Here is a 23,004-nt window from a genome sequence, read left to right on the forward strand (position 1 = left end):
TGATGCAATTGGCAAAAGTTCTTTTGTTTCTAAGCTAAATTTGTATTTATAAATTATTTTTGGTGGAAGATGTAAATTCAAAAACTGATGTAATTCAATGTATTTGACCCCCTTTGCATGTTATCTGTTTCTGCAAAATGTTTGCATTTTCTTATTTATTCGCTTAAGCTCATGCAATTGCTTAAGATAATCTTGATACGCTAGGGAATTCAATTTTGGGCTCAAGCCTTGCAACCATTCGCTTAAGCCACTTAATCTTCGCTTAAGCCACTTTGTTACATGTTGTCTGTGTCTGCATAATTTTTTCCAATTATGATATATTCGCTTAAGCGCACATATTCGCTTAAACGGATCTGTATTCACTGAGAAATTCAAATCTGGGCTCAAGCCCTGCAACTATTCGCTTAAGCCATTTTCTATGTCTGAATCATTGCTCTCTGCCTAAAATTCGCTTAATATTAATTAAAATCACTTGTCAAGGCTTAAAGAGTGCTTGAAATACATACCTCTCTGGTCCATTTTTGCTTAGGTTTAATTGTTTTCGCTTGGGCGCGCTGTCAAGCCCTTTCTCTATTAGCTTAAGCCTTTTTCCAAGCTTAAGTGAATTTGCTACCAATTTTGCTTAAGCGAATTTTGTCGCTTAAGCGAAAATGCACTACACTCCCTGCAATTCCCGCTAACACTACAGAGGATCCAGATCCTTAAGGTAATGGAAATTTACGTTTGAGTGTTCATTTGTCCAGAAGGATATTAACACTGTTGATATATGATTCTCATATTTATATAATGTTTTCTTTCTTAATAATTTACTAATGTGAAATTTATTTTTTAACACTTTCCTTCAAATTTAGTTAATTTGGCTTAATTGTGACCTGTCTCTAATTCATAATTTGTACTTTTATTTTAAATTTACAAGTATTCCATGCATTTTGCAGGTTTTTTATCTAAATAAAATAAAAATGATTGAATATTACATATATGCACCAAAATAAAAAGTTTTATACAAATATCTTAATTTGAATTATATGAAAATCGATTAAAATCGATTTTAGACACGAGTACAGAAGTTGATTATAACTATTTTTAGCTACGTAATAAGGAAGTCGATTATAATTGACTTCTGTGTTACAAGAAAGTCAATTATATCGACTTTAGTTAAAAACATACCCTGACTTTGGTGCATTTTTGGAGTTTGAATTATGATCCATGCATAATTCTTTTAATCTCTTAGTAAAATTAAAAAAAAAATTAATTAAATTTATTAATATTTTTGTATAATAATTTTTATAAACTATTAAATAATATCAATATAAAAATAATATTTAAAAGAACATAAAATTTATATTCTAAATTGCATAAAATTCAAATTCCAGAGTACATGAAATTAAAATTCTAAAGTACATAAAACTAAATTTTCAAAATACGTAGTCCATAAAATATCTAGATCATCATGCAGTATATGTGATTATGGGTCACGCTTGTTGCGTTTGGACTCAGCAAGGTGACTCTCTGTTGCGCAACAATGATATACAATATGTTGTATAGGTCTGTGGTGTGCATGTTCCTCTTCCTGCTAACTTTGGTCATGCATGTACTGGTCATCCGCTTCCTGCTGTTGGACATTCCTTCGATGCTCCTCCTCGGAAGTTCGGATACGTGTTGGTGATGGTCGATATAGATTATCTAGTGGTGGCATAGATTTGGCTGTACCAGTCAAATTTAGTCAAGCCATAATCTCATAATCTAACATAAAAGGTGGACTGAAAGATATATGTCGTGCAATATCACCTTAGGCTAGACTTGTGACAAAATATTGCATAGGACTGAGAGTAAGAAAAGAATCTAACATGAACTGGTGCTAAGTCTACCATAAACTGCTAGCTAGAGGTCGTACATGTTTGGCTAGGGCTCGGCATGAATTGGTTGGGGTATGTGAGTGTCGGGTGGTATACGTTGTGAGGTAGGTTGTACAATTGGATTTGCATCAGGTTGTACAATGTGCTAGGAGGTTGGCTAGTATATGAGCCTTATCACGGTACTGACATCTCCTACCACGTGTATCAACACTCAAACGATGCATGAAAGAGCGTCTATCTGGAACATCATCAGGATGTGTGATGTCAGGTGATGAGGGGCATGTAGTGGTATACCATCAGGTAAGTCCGTAAGCTCTGCATACTGTGAAGCTCCATCCAACCATAAAAATCTATTAGTGACTGACAAGTACCACTGAAAGTGTTTGACAGAGAGACAATCATCATCAGCTAGAGGATATTGAACTCGTTGCTCCCTACGTGTCTTCCATGAAACATGTCATGTCACATGATAATCAGGCCACCATATATCTAGATCACCCCTCTCATTCTTAGTGTATTATCGGGCTGATTGGTATATGTCGTACTCCACCAAATTGTCGAGCTACGCGATCAACAGGGTGCCACTCAATCACAATAAACTGTATAAGAGCAGTCACAGATGCCCAAACATCAGTCTTATCATACACGAAAGGAGGTGTAATGTTCCTGACCTCATTGTTGTTATAGGGTGTCCACCTAAATTGAAATAATCAATAACAAATATTAGACTATTAAATAAAATCATTCAAAACAAAAGCTAACAGCATACACTCTATTTGAACTTACCTCCACAATGCCAATTGAATCAATGATCCTCATAGATCGCAATAACTTATCTGATCTCGTCGATGACCTATAACTTTTCCATCTGAAATTCGCATAATTAGTTTTTACTTGCAAATTTAACGTATATAAATAACAACAAAAATAATATATTGATAAATTTATGTACCTAAAAGCTAGTGGAAAAGTGAGAGGATAATGGTGCCTAAGGGCTAACTGAGGTATTCTATACCATGCCTACGACTGTAGAAGAGGCAAACAACCTACAATTTTGGTAACATTGTATTTCACTGCACAACAAAGCTCACGATAAAGGGATGCTAGAATAACAGAACCTCAACTATAGTTTGAAATCTTAGTAAAATCAGTTAAAAGAAGTAATCACTTCATATGAACTCCTAAATCCTGATTTATTTGAAAACAATATCTCATCAAATAAAACCACTATGTACGCTCGAGTGTAACGGATAATAGTTTATCCATTAGCATTGTGAGGTAATGCTCCAAATGTATCGATGAATCACTGTAGATTTATAGAAAATCTTTTTATGTTTCTCTCATCAAGAACTACTTCAAGTAAATTTTTATACAATGCCTATATATTTCAATCATAAAATTTATCCCACGCTCCAATGCAACCACTCATAGGGACCCCATCCACACGTAAGCCTAACTGAAATACAACATCTTTCAAAATGATCGTATATTCTCCACATGGAATATGAAATGTGTGCGACTTAGGTCTCTAATGCTCTACAAGTACACTTATGAGTGTCTTATCATAATTAAATACTGGGACTATATATGTAACATGTCAAAAACCAGTATCTTTAAGAAATGGTTTTATTCTTGAATCTGGAACGATCATCATATTATAACGCCTATTTTTTAAAATTCGAGATTTCTGTATAATAACAAAACAATATATTTAAAATTATTATAATATATAAATTATTACAATACAAAACTAATTTATCATAATAATTAAAAATGTATAATAGAATTTTAATTTACATTCTTTAATATAATAATTATAATTATAACAAACAATTAAATTTAATTTACAATATAATAATTAACATTTACACATTATTTCAAATATATAATTACACAATTAATAAAATATTAAACTAAATACCAAAATAATTAATTATAATTTAAATAAATATATTTAAAAATGAATTACCTGTGTGTTAAGCTTGCTTGCATTATGATCAATAAAATTAAGCTGATATATATTGTTATCCATCTTTCTCCACTGTATCCATTTTTCTTTGATTTTACTCTCTTTAGTCTCTGTTCTCTATGGTGTTAAGAGGCTGGATAAATATATAAAATAATCGATTATATTCGTCTCGAGAATCACACTAAAGTCAATTTCAATCGAATTTCCTTTATCATACAAGTCGATTATAATCGACTTCTTTGGATTCAAAAATTAACAAATGGAAGTTGACTTTAATCAACTTTTATGGAGTACGAAAGTCAACTGCAATCGACTTCTTTGCACAAAATCAACTTTAATCAACTTTTTTGGGAGTAGGAATGGCAAAAATGAGAGTCAACTTCTACAATGGATTTCTGTTGGAAAAGTCATTTTTATTCGACTTTACTGTATCAAGTTTAGGACGTTTATATAAAAAAATATTTCTGGGACACATGCTTAATTTTATATTTAAAATGTTTTATTTACATAAAAAAACATACATTTTTAATACTAAATACGCATTCCAATAAAGTACAAATTATAATCATGGAATGAGTCCTCTATAGTTGTTAGTAGTCTAATAAATTATTTTTAACTAAAATCTTACTGAAAAACAAAACAGTTTTAGCATAAATAATTAGACAGTCAGTGTTTTAATCATCTATTTTACAAAATTTTAAATTTAGATAAAATATATATGATAAAATTTATATATATATATATATGAAAATTTAATATAATTAAACAATAAAAAAATCACCTAAATATATATATATATATATATATATATAATGTAGGTGTCTTTATTGTTAATGATAAGAATTTTATCGTTTTATATACAAGTATAACAAAAAAATGTGACTTTTTAATTTGACAAAAATATATAAAAATAAATTTCAAAACATTAACTCCATCTTTTAGATTCAAAGACAAGTCACTAAAAGTGATAATTTTTTATTAAAAAAGTATTTATTATTTAAAAATATAAATTGTAAGAAATTTATATTTTTAATTAAAAATATTTTTAGATATCTAATTTTTTTAAATTAAGTTAACAAATTATTTATTGAAGAATTGACATTATTTTTATTAATTTGATGTGATGTATTAAGTTTAAAAAATAAATTAAAATTGATGAGACGAATCATTTTTATGTTTATTTCAATAAAAAAAGTATTAAAAATATTTTTTAATGAATAAGTTGAAAAGGATTTATAAAAATTATTAAGAGTGACTAAAATTATAAAACAAAGGTCAAATATTTTTAAATAACATGTGTATAATTCTATGACCAATATTTATTTGTCTCAGTCTAAAAAAAATTATATGCGCATTCCTTCCCACGTAGAAGCATACAATTACTTTTATTTTATTTTTAATCGAAGTGTATCTAAATTAAATATAAAAAAATTGAATTAATTATGAAAAATAAAGAGACGTTAATAACTTTGCATTTTTGTTAAGGAAAGTAGCAATAGACAAATAAAATTCTGAAGTGACAAAGAGATAAGAAGGGAATGAAGGTTCCATGGTCTAGTGGTGAGGACATTGGACTCTGAATCCAGTAACCCGAGTTCAAATCTCGGTGGAACCTTATTTTTATCCTCTCCTATATAACACTTAATTTCAGAAACTCGTTGTCACAGAGAGAGAGAGAGAGACTCGAGTGTAATAGGTTTTCGTTTTTTCTGTTATTTTTGGTTTGGCAATGGAAGCCGAAACTCGACGGAAAATCGAGGAGATGGTTTTGGATATTCTCAAGAAATCCGACATGGGAGAAGCCACTGAGTTCACCGTCCGAGTCGCTGCCTCCGAGCGTCTCGGCATCGACCTCTCCGATACCGTCAGCAAACAATTCGTCAGAACAATCGTTGACTCTTTTCTTCTCTCTCTTGCCGCCGAAGACGCCAACAAGAAACCGCTTCAACACTCCACAGAACCAGAGGACAAACCGCTCCAAGATTTCATAGAGCCGGAGCTCGTCAAACCTAAGAAAGAAGATTTCGAAAACGTTATTTGTCAGGTGAATCTCTACTTTTTTTCCTACAGCTTTGCTGCTATTTGAATTTGGATTTTAAGAATTGATGAAGAGAATAACTCCAATTTGTAAATACAGTCTTGGATTCTAAAGAAAGAGCTGCAACCTTTAATATATTGTTTATGTTTCAAATATTGCATTCCTAAGTAGACATTGGTTACATGATGCAGCTGTCAAACAGGAGGAATGTGATTGTTCATAATTTCAAAGGGATGACGTTGGTGTCAATTAGGGAGTTCTATAACCAATATGGAAAACAGTATCCTGGTTATAAAGGTGATTACTTAATTTATTATTTGCATATTGCTGCTGCTTTTGCTCTTACAATTCCATTCTTTCTTGCTTTGGTGTAGTTATGTGTTGTACTATAATTGTTGTTTGAATTTGCTCACAAGAACAATGCCCGAGGCCGCTATGAGGAAATGTTCTTATTCAAGTCACATTCTTAGTTATGTGTTTGGATGTTGACCATGCTTAGTAGTTTATTATGAGGTAATCCAATTATAATTTTCTAATGAGAAAATCTCTAATTTTGTTTCTTGCTTAGGATCGTTACATCTGAGTTGGAATTTGTCTCTTTTCATATATATTTGTCTTGTTCACAACTTGAATTCTGAAACTAAACATGTCCCTTTTCTGTACTGCTGAATATAGGGATTAGTTTATCTACTACACAATGGTCAATCTTCAAGAAGAGTGTTCCTGCCGTAGAGGAAGCTATCAAAAAGATGGAAAGAAGGCTAAGGTAAGTATTCAATGTTGAGTTATGATCTCTGAGATAACATTAAATTTATGAGTTCAGAATGATATTAATCACCCAAGTGTCAATATGTGGTGGTGAGGAAACTGCTGAGTGCAGATATGCAGGATGCAGAATTTTGTTCCTATTCTTTTGGTTTGGTGTGTTGATGGTTTACTAACTGCCAACTAAATGATATTCTTCGTTGTAGTTTAGTTGGAGAAATTTCTGCATTTTGAATGTTTATTTCTTACTTCTTGGCTGAAAAGAAAACACGATTCTGGGTATTTGATTTTGCACAAGTGCATTTGAACAGCAATGAAAGCACATATTCATAGACTAATCTAACCTGGAGCATGTAATAAACACAATGTAGGTCGGAGCTTCATGGTAAGGAAAATGAAGATGCATCAGATTCAGCAGTTGTTGCTGTTGCTCCTCTTGAGCCTGTCACTATTGATATCATTCGTTTTGATGGGAATAATTACCAATTCTGGGCTCAGCAGATGCAATTACTCTTGAAACAGTTGAAGATTGGATATGTGCTTACTGAACTATGCCCAAATGCAACATTAGGAGGAGATGCAAGTGCTGAAGAAATTGCTACAGCCAAGACTGCAGAAAAGAGATGGGTGAATGATGATTTAATGTGTCGTCGCAATATCTTGACCCATTTATCTGATCATCTTTTCAATCAGTATGCGAGCAGAAAAATGAGTGCTAAGGAGTTATGGGAAGAGTTAAAACTGATCTATCTGTATGAGGAATGTGGAACTAAGAGGTCTCAGGTGAAAAAGTATATTGAATTTCAGATGGTTGATGAGAGAGCAGTTGTTGAGCAAATCCAAGAATTAAATAGCATTGCAGACTCTATTGTTGCCGCCGGAATGCACATTGACGATAACTTTCATGTTAGTGTCATCATTTCAAAGCTTCCACCATCCTGGAAGGACTTCTGCTTCAGGGTAATACACGAGGACTGTCTATCTTTGTCAAAGTTAATGGAACGGATACAGACAGAGGAAGAATCCCGCAAACATTCTAGTAGTGTAGGATTTCACCATGCCAGTAAAGGGGGACAGAGGTGGTTTGACAATAAGCCAACCGGCATGTATAGGAATAGGTCAGAAATTAATGCCAAGAGTGTAGCTTGTTCTATATGTGGCAAGAGTGGACATCTTTCTAAAAACTGCTGGAGAAGATATGACAAGCAAGCTAATGAAAGGAAAGCAGAAGAGGATAAGCGTACACCTGCACAAGTTGATACACCGGGTGTGATCGAGTAACTTGTACTGACACGCTTTGTATTTTGAAGGTCTTCTTATTTTTGAGGGACAGAATTTAAGAAAGAAAGTATTAGGTGATGGGAAGGTTTTTCCCTTAGCCTGTCTCTCCTTGGCGAGGCCTGCACCAGGGCATGCATATTGCATAACCCGTTACAGTTTTATATATATATATGTTCCAGTAAGATGGGGCATGATTTTTTATTTTTTATCTTTTCTTTTTTTATGAGGTACAAGGTATGATCTTTATACGGCCTATAAGTGGCTTTGAATGATAGTAGTTGGTCATAGCCATTTTTTTTGATAAAAACGATTAACTGTCTATACACTTGATGAATTCAATTTGCAGTTTCAAGCTATTGGCAGATTGACTTAATGCCCGTTTGGAGTGTTCAGAATTGATTAAATGTTTTTCAAGCAGTAAGTTTTCTCATTTTTCTCATGCTTCTATGATTTAAATGATAATAATGACTTTACAGTGCAAATGAGACCATATTTCAAGATTTTGGGTGTGGAATTTTATATTTTTATGTGCACTGCTGTAATTAGGAGTGTTCTTAACTTTGACTTGATAATTCAGTCTTTTTTAAGCCAATTAATTCCGGCCAAATTTGATTGGTAAAAATTCTGTCACGATGAGATTTTTAAATCGAGTGTGATCCATATTTCAACTTTGTTCAGCCTAGACCAGACCAGTCTAATATTTGACAATATTTTAAATTAATTATTTTTAAAATAATAACGAGTCTTCTTACATTAGTTGGGTTATGATTTGATTAGATGACATCTGAAAAATTGACATGATCAAACTATTGGATCAAATTCAAACATAGGTTAAACTCAATCCATCACGACCCACGAACACTCGTCCTAGCAATCGTTTATTTATTTATTTAACTATAAACTTGATTTTTATATTTGATACTGTTTTTCTTTTAATTATTTCATGAAAAGTTAACATTTTAATTTCTGAATGAAAAATTGTTTATGAATTAATTCTTACCAATTATCGAATTTATAAACTTAAATTTAATCCTTGATGATTCTGTTTTCAGGTTTTAGGATTACCAATAGATACACTTTATTTAGTCTATATGAAAATTCTATGTTTTAATCCCTACATTCAACATCACCTTTAGTTTAATCCCTACATAAAAATATTCCAATATAATAATAATGTCAATAATCAATAGAGACTAATTTTAAGACTTTTTATAAAAACCAAAATATAAGATTTTGTGTGGAGGCTAAAATAAAAACCAAGTGTAACGTTTTTTCTTTTTAAATTTCAGGGACCATTATATGTGGCATTTTGCTCTGCAACTGCAAGTCTTACTGACTTCCCCAGTATAATATCATTTTTTAAATGAATTACTGGCCCATCATGTTGCATCCGTACTGTATAATCAGAGAACGTGTTGGAATTGGAGGATAGGAGTGAATATCATAAATAAGAACCGAGAAAGTGCTTAGATGTCAGATGTTACAACATTCAAATGTTCATTTTCAAAAGTAAAGTTTTCTCTTGATTGAAATTCAGAAGCAGATATTAGATAATAGATATATCAACAGATGCAGACAGTAGGCAAGCATGTCATTTCTATTTTATGCACACCTTTCTGCTTTCTTTTGGACATATCCCTAATGAGATATGCCTGCAAAATAAAAAGCTAATGCCTAATGCACACTATTGGATGTGGTTAGTTGCTACCATTTTTTGCAAACCAGTAGTCTGTACATAACTTTTCAGGCTTGCCTCCTGAACTTTCCCTTCCTATAATCCAATAATTTTTGCTCTCTATGGATATCTGCATCAAGCTTAGAGCTTTCCCATTTCAGCTTCCTCACCATATCTTCAGCTTCAATATAGTTTGGAGGTAAATCAGATTCTCCAGAAATTAGTGGAAACTTCACTTCTACATCTTTCCTACAGCCATAGTGTTCCCAAGAAATTTCATTCATAAGGCCAAAAAAATATAAATCACAAGTTAATACTCTGATTACAGTAATATATTTGGATGAGAGTGAGGGAAAGAAAAGAAACCCATAGAATAAAAAAGATAATGGTCATAATCATCAAATGAGGAGAAAAAGAAATATTAATAAAGTCCAATAGTCAATTCTAACTGCTACTCGTTTGGGGATTATTCAATCGCTCTTCCTTTTCTTTTACATGGGTACGGAAGGTGAATCGTCAAACATTTATATAATGTTGGTTATGTGTAATGAACTTTCAAACATTTATTAGGGAGCCAAATCAGCGAATGTTTTACAAACCATAAAGATGATTCTAAATCCCCGTACCTTTTATTCCTACAAAATCTCTTAATTTATAAATAAGTATTAAATATATATTATGTATTTCAAATAATAAATACATATACTTTTATTTCATGCTTAGTTTATCAAGTACTAGAAAAATAAGTAAGACATAGTAAAGCTCAAACCATTAAGGTATTGAGGATGGGGAAGGAAATTTTTTATTTTAAGCAAACAAACATTTTTCTTATTTGAGAGGTATTACAAAGCAAAAAATTAGCATCTAGCCTCCCAATCATACCTTATTTTTCTACTTTTTATGACAAAGTTTAAAAATGAAAATTAACCTTATCCTTTCCCCTCTGCACTTATCCATCTGGCACCATAGCAACTCTCTAATTAAAATGATCTCAATTACCTATCCAATGACATGCATATCACGGAATGCATGGAGAAAATTTTCACTTTTCAGCATGAGGAACATATAAATACCCATGTGTAATGCAGGCAGGTGGGCATTCTTACCACCTACCAGGAGACAAAAATCAATTGCATCAAGTATCAACTAAGCAATTTTTTATGAGATTATTGAAATGAGGAAAATTGAACTACAGAAAATTTATCCTTCAAAGTTAATTAACAAAACTTGTATTAGCATCATAGAAAGGGTAGAACAGCAAAAAAGAATAATTAAAATCAAACATGCATTAAAAAGGTCAACGTTAATTTGATACTGACCTACTACCAAGAGCAAACATACCACATTTCCTAATCATCCCACCATCTAATGACAAGGCCCCATCACTAATGCAGGGGAGAGCAAGCAGCATTTCATTCCTGGTTTTATATATTTGTAGGCGAGCAAAAAGGCCATAAAACAGTGTCTCTCTTAGACCATGCCCACCGGCAGTAAGAAAACATAAATATTTTGAATCCAAATGGATCATGTTCACTGCATAATCAAGAAACCCAGGTGGGGAATCCCCATTAGGTAATCTTGGCTTTGGAAGAACGAGCTTCTTTTGTGGATCATTGGCTACAAAACCTCCAACAAATGGTCTGAAATAAAAACAAGTACAACAGCGCTTAAAAAATTATTAGTAAAGAGATTCATCTTCCTTCTAAATTATGTGTTTGTAGAGTTGGATCCTATCATGTGAGTTTTTCATATCTTATAAAGAGAGTGATAAACAGAAAGACCAGCACAAGGCCCACAAATTTAGTCCTTAAGTATATCTTTCTCTACATGAACCCCTTTATTGTGAGAAAGTCCCATCAGAGGATCCAAATTCCCATTCGTGTCAAAATTACCTTAAATCTTCAAGACATATGACCACGAATCGGCCATTTATTCCCCTTCCAATTGACGATCCAATTCCATGCAAACCACCATCGCAGTTTATCATGCCTTCTGGATCATACTTCTCCAGAGCATTAACACCTTCATAAGTACTGCAGACAATTGCAAGCATTGCCTCCAAGCCCAAATACTCAGAAAGGATCCTGTTTTAAGACAAAATTGCAGTTTTTTATCAATTAAATAATTGAAAATAGGAGCTTCTTTCATCATGACTATGCTACTAAGAAACAGTCAAGAAAAAAATGGAGTATGCCAGTCAAGTTCAATGATTCACGCTAATACTAATGTGCTTGGAAATTTCACAGATTATGCTACACAAATGGTCTGCAAGATATATTTTAAGGATTGTATTAAAAGAACTAATAGACTCATGTTACAAAATCAGAAAAAATTAAATGATACCCACAAGAGATGTAGCCTGCTGCAAGATTGAAACCAAATGACCAGAGGGGCATTAAAGATTTGAAGACAAAAAGAAATTGATGTCAACCTGCTAAGATCATAACTCTCAACTCTGGCAAGGGTTGCCACAACTCCCACAACATCCTTTGAAATTAATGTCTGGGCATTAGCTTTCAGCCAGCAGAATATGCTAGCAGCAGATTTCTCTTTCTTCAATATCTGTTCCACTGTTTCCTCTTCAGAATGGAAGGTGCCATTTCCATTCTCGGATGTAATAACATTAGTTGAATGGTACCTTCCAAGACTCACTAAAAAATTCATCAGCCAAAAAATGTTGAGTAACTTATATAAGAAATGCTTCATTAAAGTTGTGAAATTGTTTTATTAAACTAGTGAGTAATGATTTGATGTTTTATTTGTTAGTCTGGATAATCTTAAATTCTAAACACTCCCCTCATATCTCCTCCTTTTCCCCAGGGAAAAAAAAACATACCTTGCAAGTCAAGTATTGATTCAGCCAAGTGATTTGATTGAGAATTAAGGAACTTAATGTTATCTTCATGCTGCTTGATCATTTTATATCTCTCTGTTATCATCATTTAGATTCAGCTGAAAGAAGACAGATGACAACAAGAGTTTCAAGATTCAGTAGGACGAAAAAAAATGTATAAAAAAACCAAACGCAAAAACAAAGCCATATATCACAATATTTAAGTTCTCTAGCAACATGAAATAGCGTAAAACGTGTAAGTCAACCACTTCTGGGTTCTCAAAGGAACATATTCAGTTATATGAGCATCACGGGACTAAAGTTGCTCAATCAAGCAAGAAAATGTAGGTCATGCAACATTTGAGTTTTGGTTGTTATACACTGTAAACAAGTCATTCAACCAAAGTGTGTTATAAAAACTCTAAGTATATTCTTAATTGGAATCCGGTATATATATTCTTTAATCAAATTGAAATCAGATTCCTAAATCATGAAATAAATTGAATGGTCTATGTCCCCAAAATCAATAGGTAGTATCATCCTATTTAATCAAATTCCCATCACCATTCTTATACGCACAAATTGGGTTTCCAACAACCTCCTACTCCGCAGCAAATACAAGTATCTCAACAAAGATTGAATCCTAAACAATAAATACTGAACTGGGAAGCTATAAATAAAATTAACAACTAAGAAAGGATACAGCTTCATCCGCATTAAGAGTTAATAAATGCACTAAAACAAAAAGTGGTTTGTAAGAAATAAATAGAGAAGAAAAGGGAAAGTGGTGAGAGAAGAGACTTCACCTTATGGTTGGGTTGAGACATCATAACATAAAGAGATCGCAGTTCAGATGACTCGCACTTTCTCTCTTTTCTCTTCTCTTCTGATTGTATCACACCAAGGCAATGCACTCAGCACTCAACAGTGGTAGTTCCGTACCCTACCTGTGTTGTTTCACGCTCACTTTTGCACAACTTTTGCACACTACTTTACGGTTACTCCGAATCCAATGTTTTTATCGGTCAAATCTAAAACATTATCTAATCATTGCTCACTTTTTTTATTTTACCCGTCTTATTTTTTAGTATCTAACAATTTCAAATTTAGTTTTTCTTTTTAATGGAATTTCAATTCTAGTTTCAGAAGTAAATTTTTAAAATTGATTTGGTCTATGTAATGAAGCTAGTTTTGCTTTTATTTTTTAAGAATGAAAAAATTAAAACAACTAATAATATGCAGTCAATGATTTTGAAAGTTTTTTTTTTTTGTAGAGTTAATGTAATGTTGTTAGATGAAAACAATTAATAAAACCAAAACATATATAACTATGTTTTATTAAATCAATTCGATTTTGTAAAAATTAACCCAAAAAAAGGGCCTCAACCTGCATATTTTTATTGGGTCGTATTGTTTCCAAATCCAGTCATATCTTTTGGGCTAAGGAAAGACATTTAAGTAATTGAAAATTTGGGCTCTCTGGCCTTCCTAATAAAAGTCAATACTTAAAAGTGTGACCACCAAAAACAAACCCTGAAAGTGAGCAGCGTATAGTTTTGTTGGGCCATGATTCACTAAATTTCTTTATGCTTCGAGTAACTTTATGTGACCCTAATTTCTTGTAAAAAAATGGAATGCCTTGAATTCCCTGAAACTGGATCCCATATTTTACCTTTCGAGTAAGGGTGTTCATAATTCTGTTTATTTTAATTTTGAGGTAAAAAATTATCTAATTTAATTATAAAAAACTTGTAAACCAATTTAAATGAACTTGAGTGTGTATACACACATATTGAGAAAGAGAGAGAGGGAGGGAGTTATGTGTGTTTTGTTTTGTTGGGATCAAACTTTTCTAAAGTGCAAGTTGCATTAGTTTACTTTAGAAGATAAAATGAACACATCTCAACAACCAATACCAATCAATGGCCGAATTTGAGGATAACTCATTGAAATAAATCTACATCAGATTAAGCACTGAAAAACGACTGATGGTTTCATTTTTCACTCCAAGTGTAGTGCTTCCACTTAATCTTTTATAGAGACAGTCAACTATGATGATATGGGTTGGGTTGGGCATGTTGATGCTGAAATGGTGGAAGTGGAGACAGGGCCTATTTGTCATGTTGGAAGACACTGAAGGGTATCTTCAACTTGTTGGAATTATCCATCAGAGCAGTTTTCAATGTCATGTTTATGCAATTTGATACATATGCCATGTAACTTAACCATAAAATTTTATCAATAATAATTATGCTTGTGAAATCAAGTAGTGCATGGAATTTAACATTCAGAAATAGAACAAAATATAATTGACGTGACTGAGCCCCAAAAGGAAGATCAAGATCTCACTGTAAACTCAACGATTGTCATATTTTTTTAAGTGAAATTACTATTTTAAAAATAATTTGAAGTAGATTAATTTAAATGACTTCTTCTCAAAATTTACCATTTATTGTTATTGACAGTTATAATTTTAATAAAATTTTATTAACTTATTATTATGCATCTTTAGATTCATATTAAAATTAAAAATTATGATTAAGAATAATTTCAGCACATGTTTTAATTCATTAATAATTCAAAATTATTTGTATTAATTAATTTTACTTGAATCTTAATTCAAATAGGTTTTTTTAAGATTCATCCCATAAAAAAGATTTTTTTTAATTTTGTAAAAAAGAAAATTTTATAATAATAATAATAATACAGAAAAGAAAGATATGTGTTATCTTTTAATTCTTGTCACACTTCTCGCGGGGCCCATGAAATGCAAGATAAACTTGAACAACAACCTTCTTAAATAGGATAAACACAACCCACTTTTTTAATCTTTAGTTGCGATATCATTGAATATAACTTTGGATACGCCAAGTAAAACTCACCCGCCTATATTTTATTTTAAACGAGTTTTAAAAATATTTATCAATTAGTTTTTAAAATAAAAAAAAATAGAAACTACGATTGAATAAAAAACTTAAGAATATAAAAATAAATCAGGGACAATAATAGAACACAGTAAAATTAAATTTTCTATATTAAATGTTTTTTTTTTGTGATAAATATTGATGGAATAAATTTAAATTCATATTTATAGATTTTTAATTGGTACAAGTAAAATTACTAATATTAAAATTAAATAATTTATATTTAGAATATAATGACTAAGAAGAGGTAATTAGTAACAGATCAATCAAACTTTAATTTAAAATTCAATACAAAATTAGTTCCTTGATATTCAAGTTTGGATGCTTATCTGTGTGTGTGTTTTTTTTTCACAAATTTACTTTTTTTACTAAACTGAAAAAACTAACTAGTTGGTTTTGATCAAAGTTGATGATTAAACAAAGTAGTTAGTATATGCTTAGAAAATATATTGGGTCATGGTGGTGCACGGGGATTATGACAGTGATATTTTTCCTACACAATTGACTTTTTTCATGGATGAAAGAAAGAGATGGAAACGAATTGGAGGATTAGATGCTCCCCTCATGTACCACACAGCGTTAGCCCTAAAAAAAGTAGCGAAAAATGAGAAACACATGCGATTTTATTCCTCGTTTAACTCATGATATAATTGGTATCGTATCGTATCGTGTAGTGGATTATTTGAGCTCTAATTATCTGAGTCCGAAGAACAGTGGTAAGCACGCATTCACCATTAAATTGTACCAACTGTACAACTAAAATGAATGTGACAGGCAAATTATGCGGTTCTTTTGGGTACCTTATCGGGTCAATCATGTCCATTTCCTTCCTCATATGGGATTTTGAGCAGTTCTTACTTGATATTTATATTTAGATGGATCCCACATTTTGCTTTTTGGCCTTAATGTGGATATGCATGCACCATTACACGCAGCAAAAAGGGACATATATTGATAAGTAGAACTTGACCAATGACCACCACCGCACATGTTATGCTTTGTATTTGTGTTTTATTGGACAAACGAACCCCACATCCCATTCTTAGAGTGGATCGTTCACTACCCCCAAAGAGAAAAGACAGAGGATGCTTTGAACATTTGAAATTAGGATTTTCACCCAGACAAACCAAAGTGGAATAAAGGGTATGTAGGTGCGAGTTATGGGCATCGGCAGTTAAAGACCCCAAATAACCATTCTCAGTGCAGTGCTTTTTGGACCCTCATTTTGGCCACTTCTTCAGTTATTTGAGGTTACTCTTCGTGTTCATAATAATATGCACGTTTGAGTTCGTGTCCTTGTCCGTAGGACCAATTATAATTCGTATGCCGAGATTGATGATGTCCAAAGTTTTTAAATTTCAGAATTTCTCGTTACAAAACATGCCAACTTTTAAATTGAATAACTAATGGTTGACTCCATAACTGCATATAAATGTTAAACTTTGATCCATATTCTCCCTCTAAATAATTATTGTACATATTATTTTTGCTGTTGTTTGCACGTTTGATTTTATAAACAACATTAATGTTTGGTTAGTACATTTGAGTAAATTAATGTATATCATTCTCATAAACAGGATTTTATTCAATGTAAAAATGATAAAATATTTCTTTCATGTTGAAGGAGTCAAAAGCAAAACTTGATTTTGCTTAATAACACAGAGGTTTAAAGCAAAATATATTTTCCAATTGAGATTTTTTTTTCCAAATTAAGACAAACCAAATGTATATAGTGTAGATGTCAAATAATAACAATATTTATGCAAATTAAATATGTTGAATTGATGTTTGGATACAGAAATCATGTTGGAGTTGGCAGTTGCCATGACATGAAAAACATCAAACACGTTGGCACATTTCTTAGGACATGGATTAAGTATTGACACTTAAATGTGCATCACACTTCACAATTAACAAATACTTATCCTGAATGAAACAAATTTGAGGTGTAAATTCCAAACTTGGTGAATGAAAATCAAATTCTTCATTTAATTTTTTTTATGTCTTTTTTTATTATATTGTACTAATCATCACGTTTACTATTTCGTTTGCTTAATTATACTTTTAATTAATATACTTTAACTTATATGTAATTTTATTTAATTTTAAATTTTCAACTTTTTGGTCATTTATCTTTTATTAAACAATTAGTAAAAAATATGACAGAGTATTGATTTGCATAAATAAAAATATAAAAAGAAGGTAATCCATGCAAATTTGACGCGACACGGGTTTGTTGGGGTTTACCCTTTGAGCTCATCGCTGCGGTAACCGATGTATGATTAGTCACACTATTTTGTCCAATGATCCTTTTTTATTTTATTTTTCCTTTCTTCAAAGTTCTGACTTTGAATTACTTTTAAAAGGAAACACATGCACCACATGATTGTTGTCATTGCAGAACTCATTAGTTGAAAGGACCTTAGCACGTGAACGTTTTACACAGTTTCAAATTTCAAAAATGGGACACGACGCGTACACTGCAGGACCACTCAACCACTTGGTAATAGTATTCTTATTTTTGCACAATGGTACTTGTGTTTTCATATACTTTATTTCCTTCCTCGGAATATTAATATAATAATTTGATAAGTTTAGCCACAGCCTTTGTTTTTTACTAAACAGCCTTTTAGCCTAATGTTCTTTTCTGCATGAAATAGAGATACCTCAAATTCGCAAAGAAAGGTGGTAATGGCAAAGGAACGGTCAAGAGTTTGAGCAGTACTAATACTTTTCTTCCTTTTCATGTGCATCGAAGATTCACCCTCACTTGGTTGCTAATAAGATAAAAGGACAGCAGAAAATATAGCGGTACTTGTACCCAAGCATGCAATCTACTAACAGTTTGCAGTTTGACGATTTGATAAAACCTTGGATCATCTATGCAGGTGTTATGTATCGGCCCCGTTTATTTTGTACCCATTTTCATACTTTTACACACTAGCCAAACAAGTAATAGAAACTCGTCATTATTTTCCTATATTCTTATTTCTCCTATAAGATATTGGAGATTACTACAGTCATAAGTTAATCCTCATGCAGACTGCACAGATGAGAAAGGCAACTCTATCTATAAAACTGCTTGAACAATAAAACCAAAGCCAAAACTTCAGTAAGAGCAAGTATACTTGTAAGCGAGGAACAAAGCCTCACTACCAAAAATACATAAATTAATATACAGAACAAAAACACATTTACAATTATGCGTCTCCCCAAGGAAGAACACAACTAAATAGCAGAAAATTTTAAAGGCAGCAGAAATTAACTAATACTCTCCTCTTATGCAATAAAGAGAGAGAAAATAAGAACTCGAGAAACATGGAATAAAAGGACATAGCTCTTAGACCATGGCAGATTGGATAAACGAAATAAAATAATTGACATCGCAGGAACAATATTTCTGATAAACTATGTATACTATAAACAAACATAAATTGCCTACGCGGTTAATGGGAGCTATTATTCTACTACTCTGGTTCCCACCGCTTTTCTCTTTAGATCCTCCGCGGTATAACAAAATTTTTGAGGAAGCTTTAGAAATTGGTTTTTCTCTATGTATCACATGCCTATGGACTATGCTAACTGTAATTACTGTGTTACCCAACCGACGACAATGGCTGTAATAATGAGTTGGACTCTTCGGAAAACACAGCAATCAACTTGTCCTTTGTAAGCTGTTCAGATCCTTGGGACTTAATTACAAATGTGTGGAAAATAGTATCATCTGCAGCAGCAAGTTTTGACTCTACAACACTGATTTGTGCGTCTTTGAGTGTTTGGATTACTTTGGAAACAGGATGAGTATCAAGAGGGCAGCTCACCCTTACAACAACCTCGTCTTGGACAGCTTCAATGTCCACATCAGGAGCCTTAACCAGATGATTTTCCGATCTTGAGCTACCCTCCAAGACTGATCCATCCCTTGAAGTGCTTCCAAATCTTTCTCTTTCAGCCTCCATCATCTTGAGCTTTGCCTGAAGCTCATTGATGTAAGCAATGGCATCGCCCAGCAACGATGCCTTGTCCATCTTGGATATATTGGGCACAACAGATCTTAATGCATAGAAACGTTGGTTCAGTTTCTCACGCCTTTGCCTCTCTGCTTCCACGTGATTGAGGGGCTCTTCCCTTCCATTAGCAGGCTTCCTGCCTCGCTTCCTGGGCCTCCTTTCGTCGGCAACAACACTCGGTTGCTCCTCCTTGCACGAGGCCTCAACATCAGAAAGTTCTGATTCAGCAAGAACCGGCCTCGCAAAAGACCTGGAAGTGGCTCCCGAGAAGTCAATTTGCATTTGCACCTGCCTTTGAGGTTGATAGTTGTTGTTAAGCCTGAAATCCTGTCTCACACCATTACCTAGCTCAGAGACATTGCTTGTGGAAGACCTAGGAGCAAAAATCTCAATGGGACTAGGCTGCCTCGCAGCTTGATTGGGCACCCAACTTGGACCATGAAGACCATTCCTAAGATTGGGAAAGTTAATGTTGTTCCCATTAGGATGGCCTCCCCATGCTGGCCTATCCTCCATTTTTCTAATAGCAAGTTTCTCCCTGAAATGTGTTCTACTACCCGAGTTCACAGAAACCTTTGGAAGCACTCCATCAACCTTGCCACCGTCCCCAATAGCCAAACCAGTAAAAATGGCACTCTCGTCTCTCTTATCACTCACTGCAGGCACAGGCTTCACCCCAGGGTACGATGGTTGGGTGGAGAACACAGTTTTAATGGCTTGCAACAATTCAAAGCTCTCGGCTAACATTCTCACAGAACCCAACTCCACCACTCCCAACTCAGTAGGGACCAAAACAACAGTCTGAATTCTGGCGGATTTAGCCAAGTAAGATCGTACGCAATAATCAGATACAGATTTGAGCCAGAAATGCTTCCCTGATGCAAAGCACTTACCTGGGCCACCATGGCCACGAGGAAAAGAGAAGTACATGGAAGCGAGAAAGAACATCTCGGTGTCAGTGACATGGTCAAGCCCAAAAGCGTAATTGTCCTCGTCTGAACCCCCAAAGGTGGTGTGCAGCTTTTGCAGTACCCTCTTCCTCCTCCTCTGCTGCATCTCATCCTCCATGGAAAGGCTCAGTATTCCGCTAAGCACACTCTCTTCTTCCTCGTTGGGTTCCCTGCAACACCCATCTCCCCAACCCAGAACCCACTCCCCAGATTTTGATTGCGAGAGCTGCCAGAAAATCGCGTAGTTCCAACTGAAATTGGAGCCGTTGGGGCGTTCCACGAGATCCGACAGCTTATTCTGAAGCCCCTCGTCACTCCCAACGGCCATTAAGAGACTCTCATTCGACACAGAGTTTGTCATCAAAAATTCGAAAGCGCGTGCGCCCAGTACGCCCGCAACCATCGCCTTCTCTTCATCGTCCCACACCACGCGCCCTAACCCCACCTCCACCTTCATCTCCAAAACCCAACCACCCACTAACCTAAAAGCTCAAATTTTCAACCCCACAATCCAGTACCGCCTTCTACGCGCTCCTCTTCCATCTCATGAACCACAATCTCAGATCTTGCAAATTTCAGCTTCAGAGAAATCCCCGAGAATTATAATGGAAAAGAGAGAGAGAGAGAGAGAGAGATAAACAAGAACTGGGATTCACGCGGAAACAATCTGAGGCTAAGCTGGCAAAAGGGGGACAAAACATGCGAGGAAAGGAACGGTGTGCTGTAAAAAGGACATTCGGAGAAAACTGAGAGTGGAAGGAAACAAAAGGAGAAACGAGAAGAGAAGGGTCTTTCACAAATGAAAACGAAGGGGGAAAGGGTATTCTTCCTTCGTAGCAAAGTGAAGGGGTGAGTGTGAATATTGAAGAAAACAAGAAGGAAGAGGTAGAGAGAAATGAACCCTGCAGGTTACGCTCTCCAACTTCTAACTGCAAACCTTAAACCATGGTTAGGTCAACCTAGGTTTCAAACTTTACTAGAGTTAGTAGACAACAATTATCATGCATTCATGCCTTGTCCTTCCCCCGACCCCTTTCTTTTTCTTTCATTTATCTGTTATTCTAGGGTGCACAACGCAAAACACTCTGTTTTATTTTATTTATATTTTTCCACATTTTTAAAATAAATCACTTCCACGTGTCAATTTTATTTACATAAAATGACAAGGAAATATTTCACAAATTCAAGATATCGGTGGTGGCCAGAAATAACTCAACCGCAAATCATATATATATATATATGGAACATCTGAATTTTGTACGTTACTGTAGCATCATTATTATAGTTTAGCATTGAAGAAAATTAATGTTCAGGTTTAATAAATACACAAGTGAAATTCAACTTAAAAGGTTAAGTAACATAATTTTAAAGTTCGTAATATTGTCACTTTTTTGAAAAACTATTGTTCATGATGACTTTTTTATGATAGTTTTTTCTGCAGTCCCAACTTTTAATGTAAAAATTAATTGTTACAGCTTAAATACATAAAAATATCACAATTTGAAAGACTAACATAATTAGTACCTTCAAGAACCTAGAATTTACTATAATGGTAAATGAAAACAGTTAATCACGCTTAATGTTGGATTAAAAATTCATGTATCGATCAAAATAATTAAGAAAAAAGTTCACAAGATATAAGTTATAAACTAAAATAAAAGTATGTGACGGCATGGGAATAAAACTATTTTTTTTCAAATTTCGACGTTACCAGTTTTATTAAATAACATGGTTAAAGGATTTCTAATTCGGTTAATATATAAATCAAATTTATTTGAGCCATTGATTATTTGATTATATTAAATACTTGTTTTAATTTTACAAAATATTATTTATTTTAATTCATTTGGTAAAAAATAATATAACGAATAAATTAAAATAAGTATTTTATACTGAAGCAACCATGCCAACCATCTTGCAATTTTACGGAGTGAACTGTGAAATTGAAGCCCCATATATATCATATCTGATTGATATTCCATTTTTCTTCCCTTCCTCTAATTTTATTTTCTTACTAGTAAGGTTAGAAATGGACGTCAAGGCATTTAGAGCAAAAAAAAAAAAAAAAGGTGCGATAGCAAGATTTGTTTCTTTTAAAATTTTAGTGAAATTTTTAATAATCAAACATGTAAACTATTTCCAATTTAATTTTTTTCAAAAATTTAAAAATGCTTTCATTTTGCATGTATTCTCTAATAGTTTTAGTGAATTTTCATGAGTGGATTGTTATATTTACATTTTTAACAGAGAAGTGTTTGTTTAGTTTCTTTAAGAATCACGCCTTGACAGGTTAGAATTGCGCTGCATAATAAGTTGTTAATTGGCAAAATTGTTTAATTATTAAAATTATTTCTACAATTAATAAAGTTAAGAAAACAATGAAATATTATTTTACTATTGTAGTATATATTTACTTTTAAATTATCATTTTAAAATATAACTTTTTAACGACCAATTATGCAAAAATCAAACGCTCCACACATGTTATTACTTGCGCTGCATTTGGAATGAGAGAGAAAATTAGCAGCAAGAAAGTAGTAAAAGAAAAAACAGGGAAATAGAAAACCTATGGTGTTGGGCTTTGCTATTTAAAATATTTTCTTCCCGGCACAGTGAGAAGAAAATGTCGGAAAGAGGGGGAAAAACTCGTCTGTTGGCCTTTTATGAGTAAAAATTGTTCACGTGAATATAAGGATATTTGAA

At 33.2% G+C, this 23,004-nt stretch overlaps 3 protein-coding genes and 1 non-coding gene across 5 annotated transcripts; 2 read left to right on the top strand and 2 right to left on the bottom strand.

Annotated features, from left to right (window-relative positions):
- Window positions 1-5,368: 5,368 nt before the first annotated feature.
- Window positions 5,369-5,440, top strand: TRNAQ-CUG. Its single transcript has one exon. It is a non-coding gene; the product is annotated as a tRNA-Gln (tRNA).
- A 39-nt stretch (window positions 5,441-5,479) lies between these two features.
- Window positions 5,480-9,703, top strand: LOC113861618 (copia protein). 2 transcript variants are annotated; one of them, XR_003504274.1, is made up of 6 exons: window positions 5,480-5,869; window positions 6,055-6,160; window positions 6,539-6,629; window positions 7,000-8,143; window positions 8,256-8,326; window positions 9,199-9,703. XR_003504274.1 is itself a non-coding variant. In XM_027494564.1 (6 exons), the coding sequence occupies exons 1-5, from the start codon at window positions 5,555-5,557 to the stop codon at window positions 8,306-8,308; spliced, it is 1,461 nt and encodes a 486-aa protein (XP_027350365.1). In that variant the 5' UTR covers window positions 5,480-5,554; the 3' UTR covers window positions 8,309-8,326; window positions 9,199-9,702. The 2 variants fall into 2 exon arrangements, 1 of the variants encoding a protein (XP_027350365.1); XM_027494564.1 differs by having other exon boundaries at window positions 7,000-7,895; window positions 9,199-9,702.
- On the bottom strand, window positions 9,334-13,411 carry LOC113861619 (protein DEFECTIVE IN MERISTEM SILENCING 3-like). The gene is made up of 6 exons (XM_027494565.1): window positions 13,224-13,411; window positions 12,421-12,536; window positions 12,016-12,235; window positions 11,477-11,668; window positions 10,904-11,224; window positions 9,334-9,833 (listed from the first exon to the last, which is right to left on the bottom strand). The coding sequence occupies exons 2-6, from the start codon at window positions 12,524-12,526 to the stop codon at window positions 9,653-9,655; spliced, it is 1,020 nt and encodes a 339-aa protein (XP_027350366.1). The 5' UTR covers window positions 12,527-12,536; window positions 13,224-13,411; the 3' UTR covers window positions 9,334-9,652.
- Window positions 13,412-18,749: 5,338 nt separating this feature from the next.
- Window positions 18,750-22,344, bottom strand: LOC113861636 (transcription factor bHLH13-like). The gene has a single exon (XM_027494596.1). The coding sequence runs from the start codon at window positions 20,756-20,758 to the stop codon at window positions 18,938-18,940; it is 1,821 nt and encodes a 606-aa protein (XP_027350397.1). The 5' UTR covers window positions 20,759-22,344; the 3' UTR covers window positions 18,750-18,937.
- Between the last annotated feature and the right edge of the window lie 660 nt (window positions 22,345-23,004).

Source organism: Abrus precatorius, unplaced genomic scaffold (genome assembly GCF_003935025.1).
Source record: "Abrus precatorius isolate BTA unplaced genomic scaffold, Abrus_2018 Scaffold3, whole genome shotgun sequence".
Classification (NCBI taxonomy): domain Eukaryota; kingdom Viridiplantae; phylum Streptophyta; class Magnoliopsida; order Fabales; family Fabaceae; genus Abrus; species Abrus precatorius.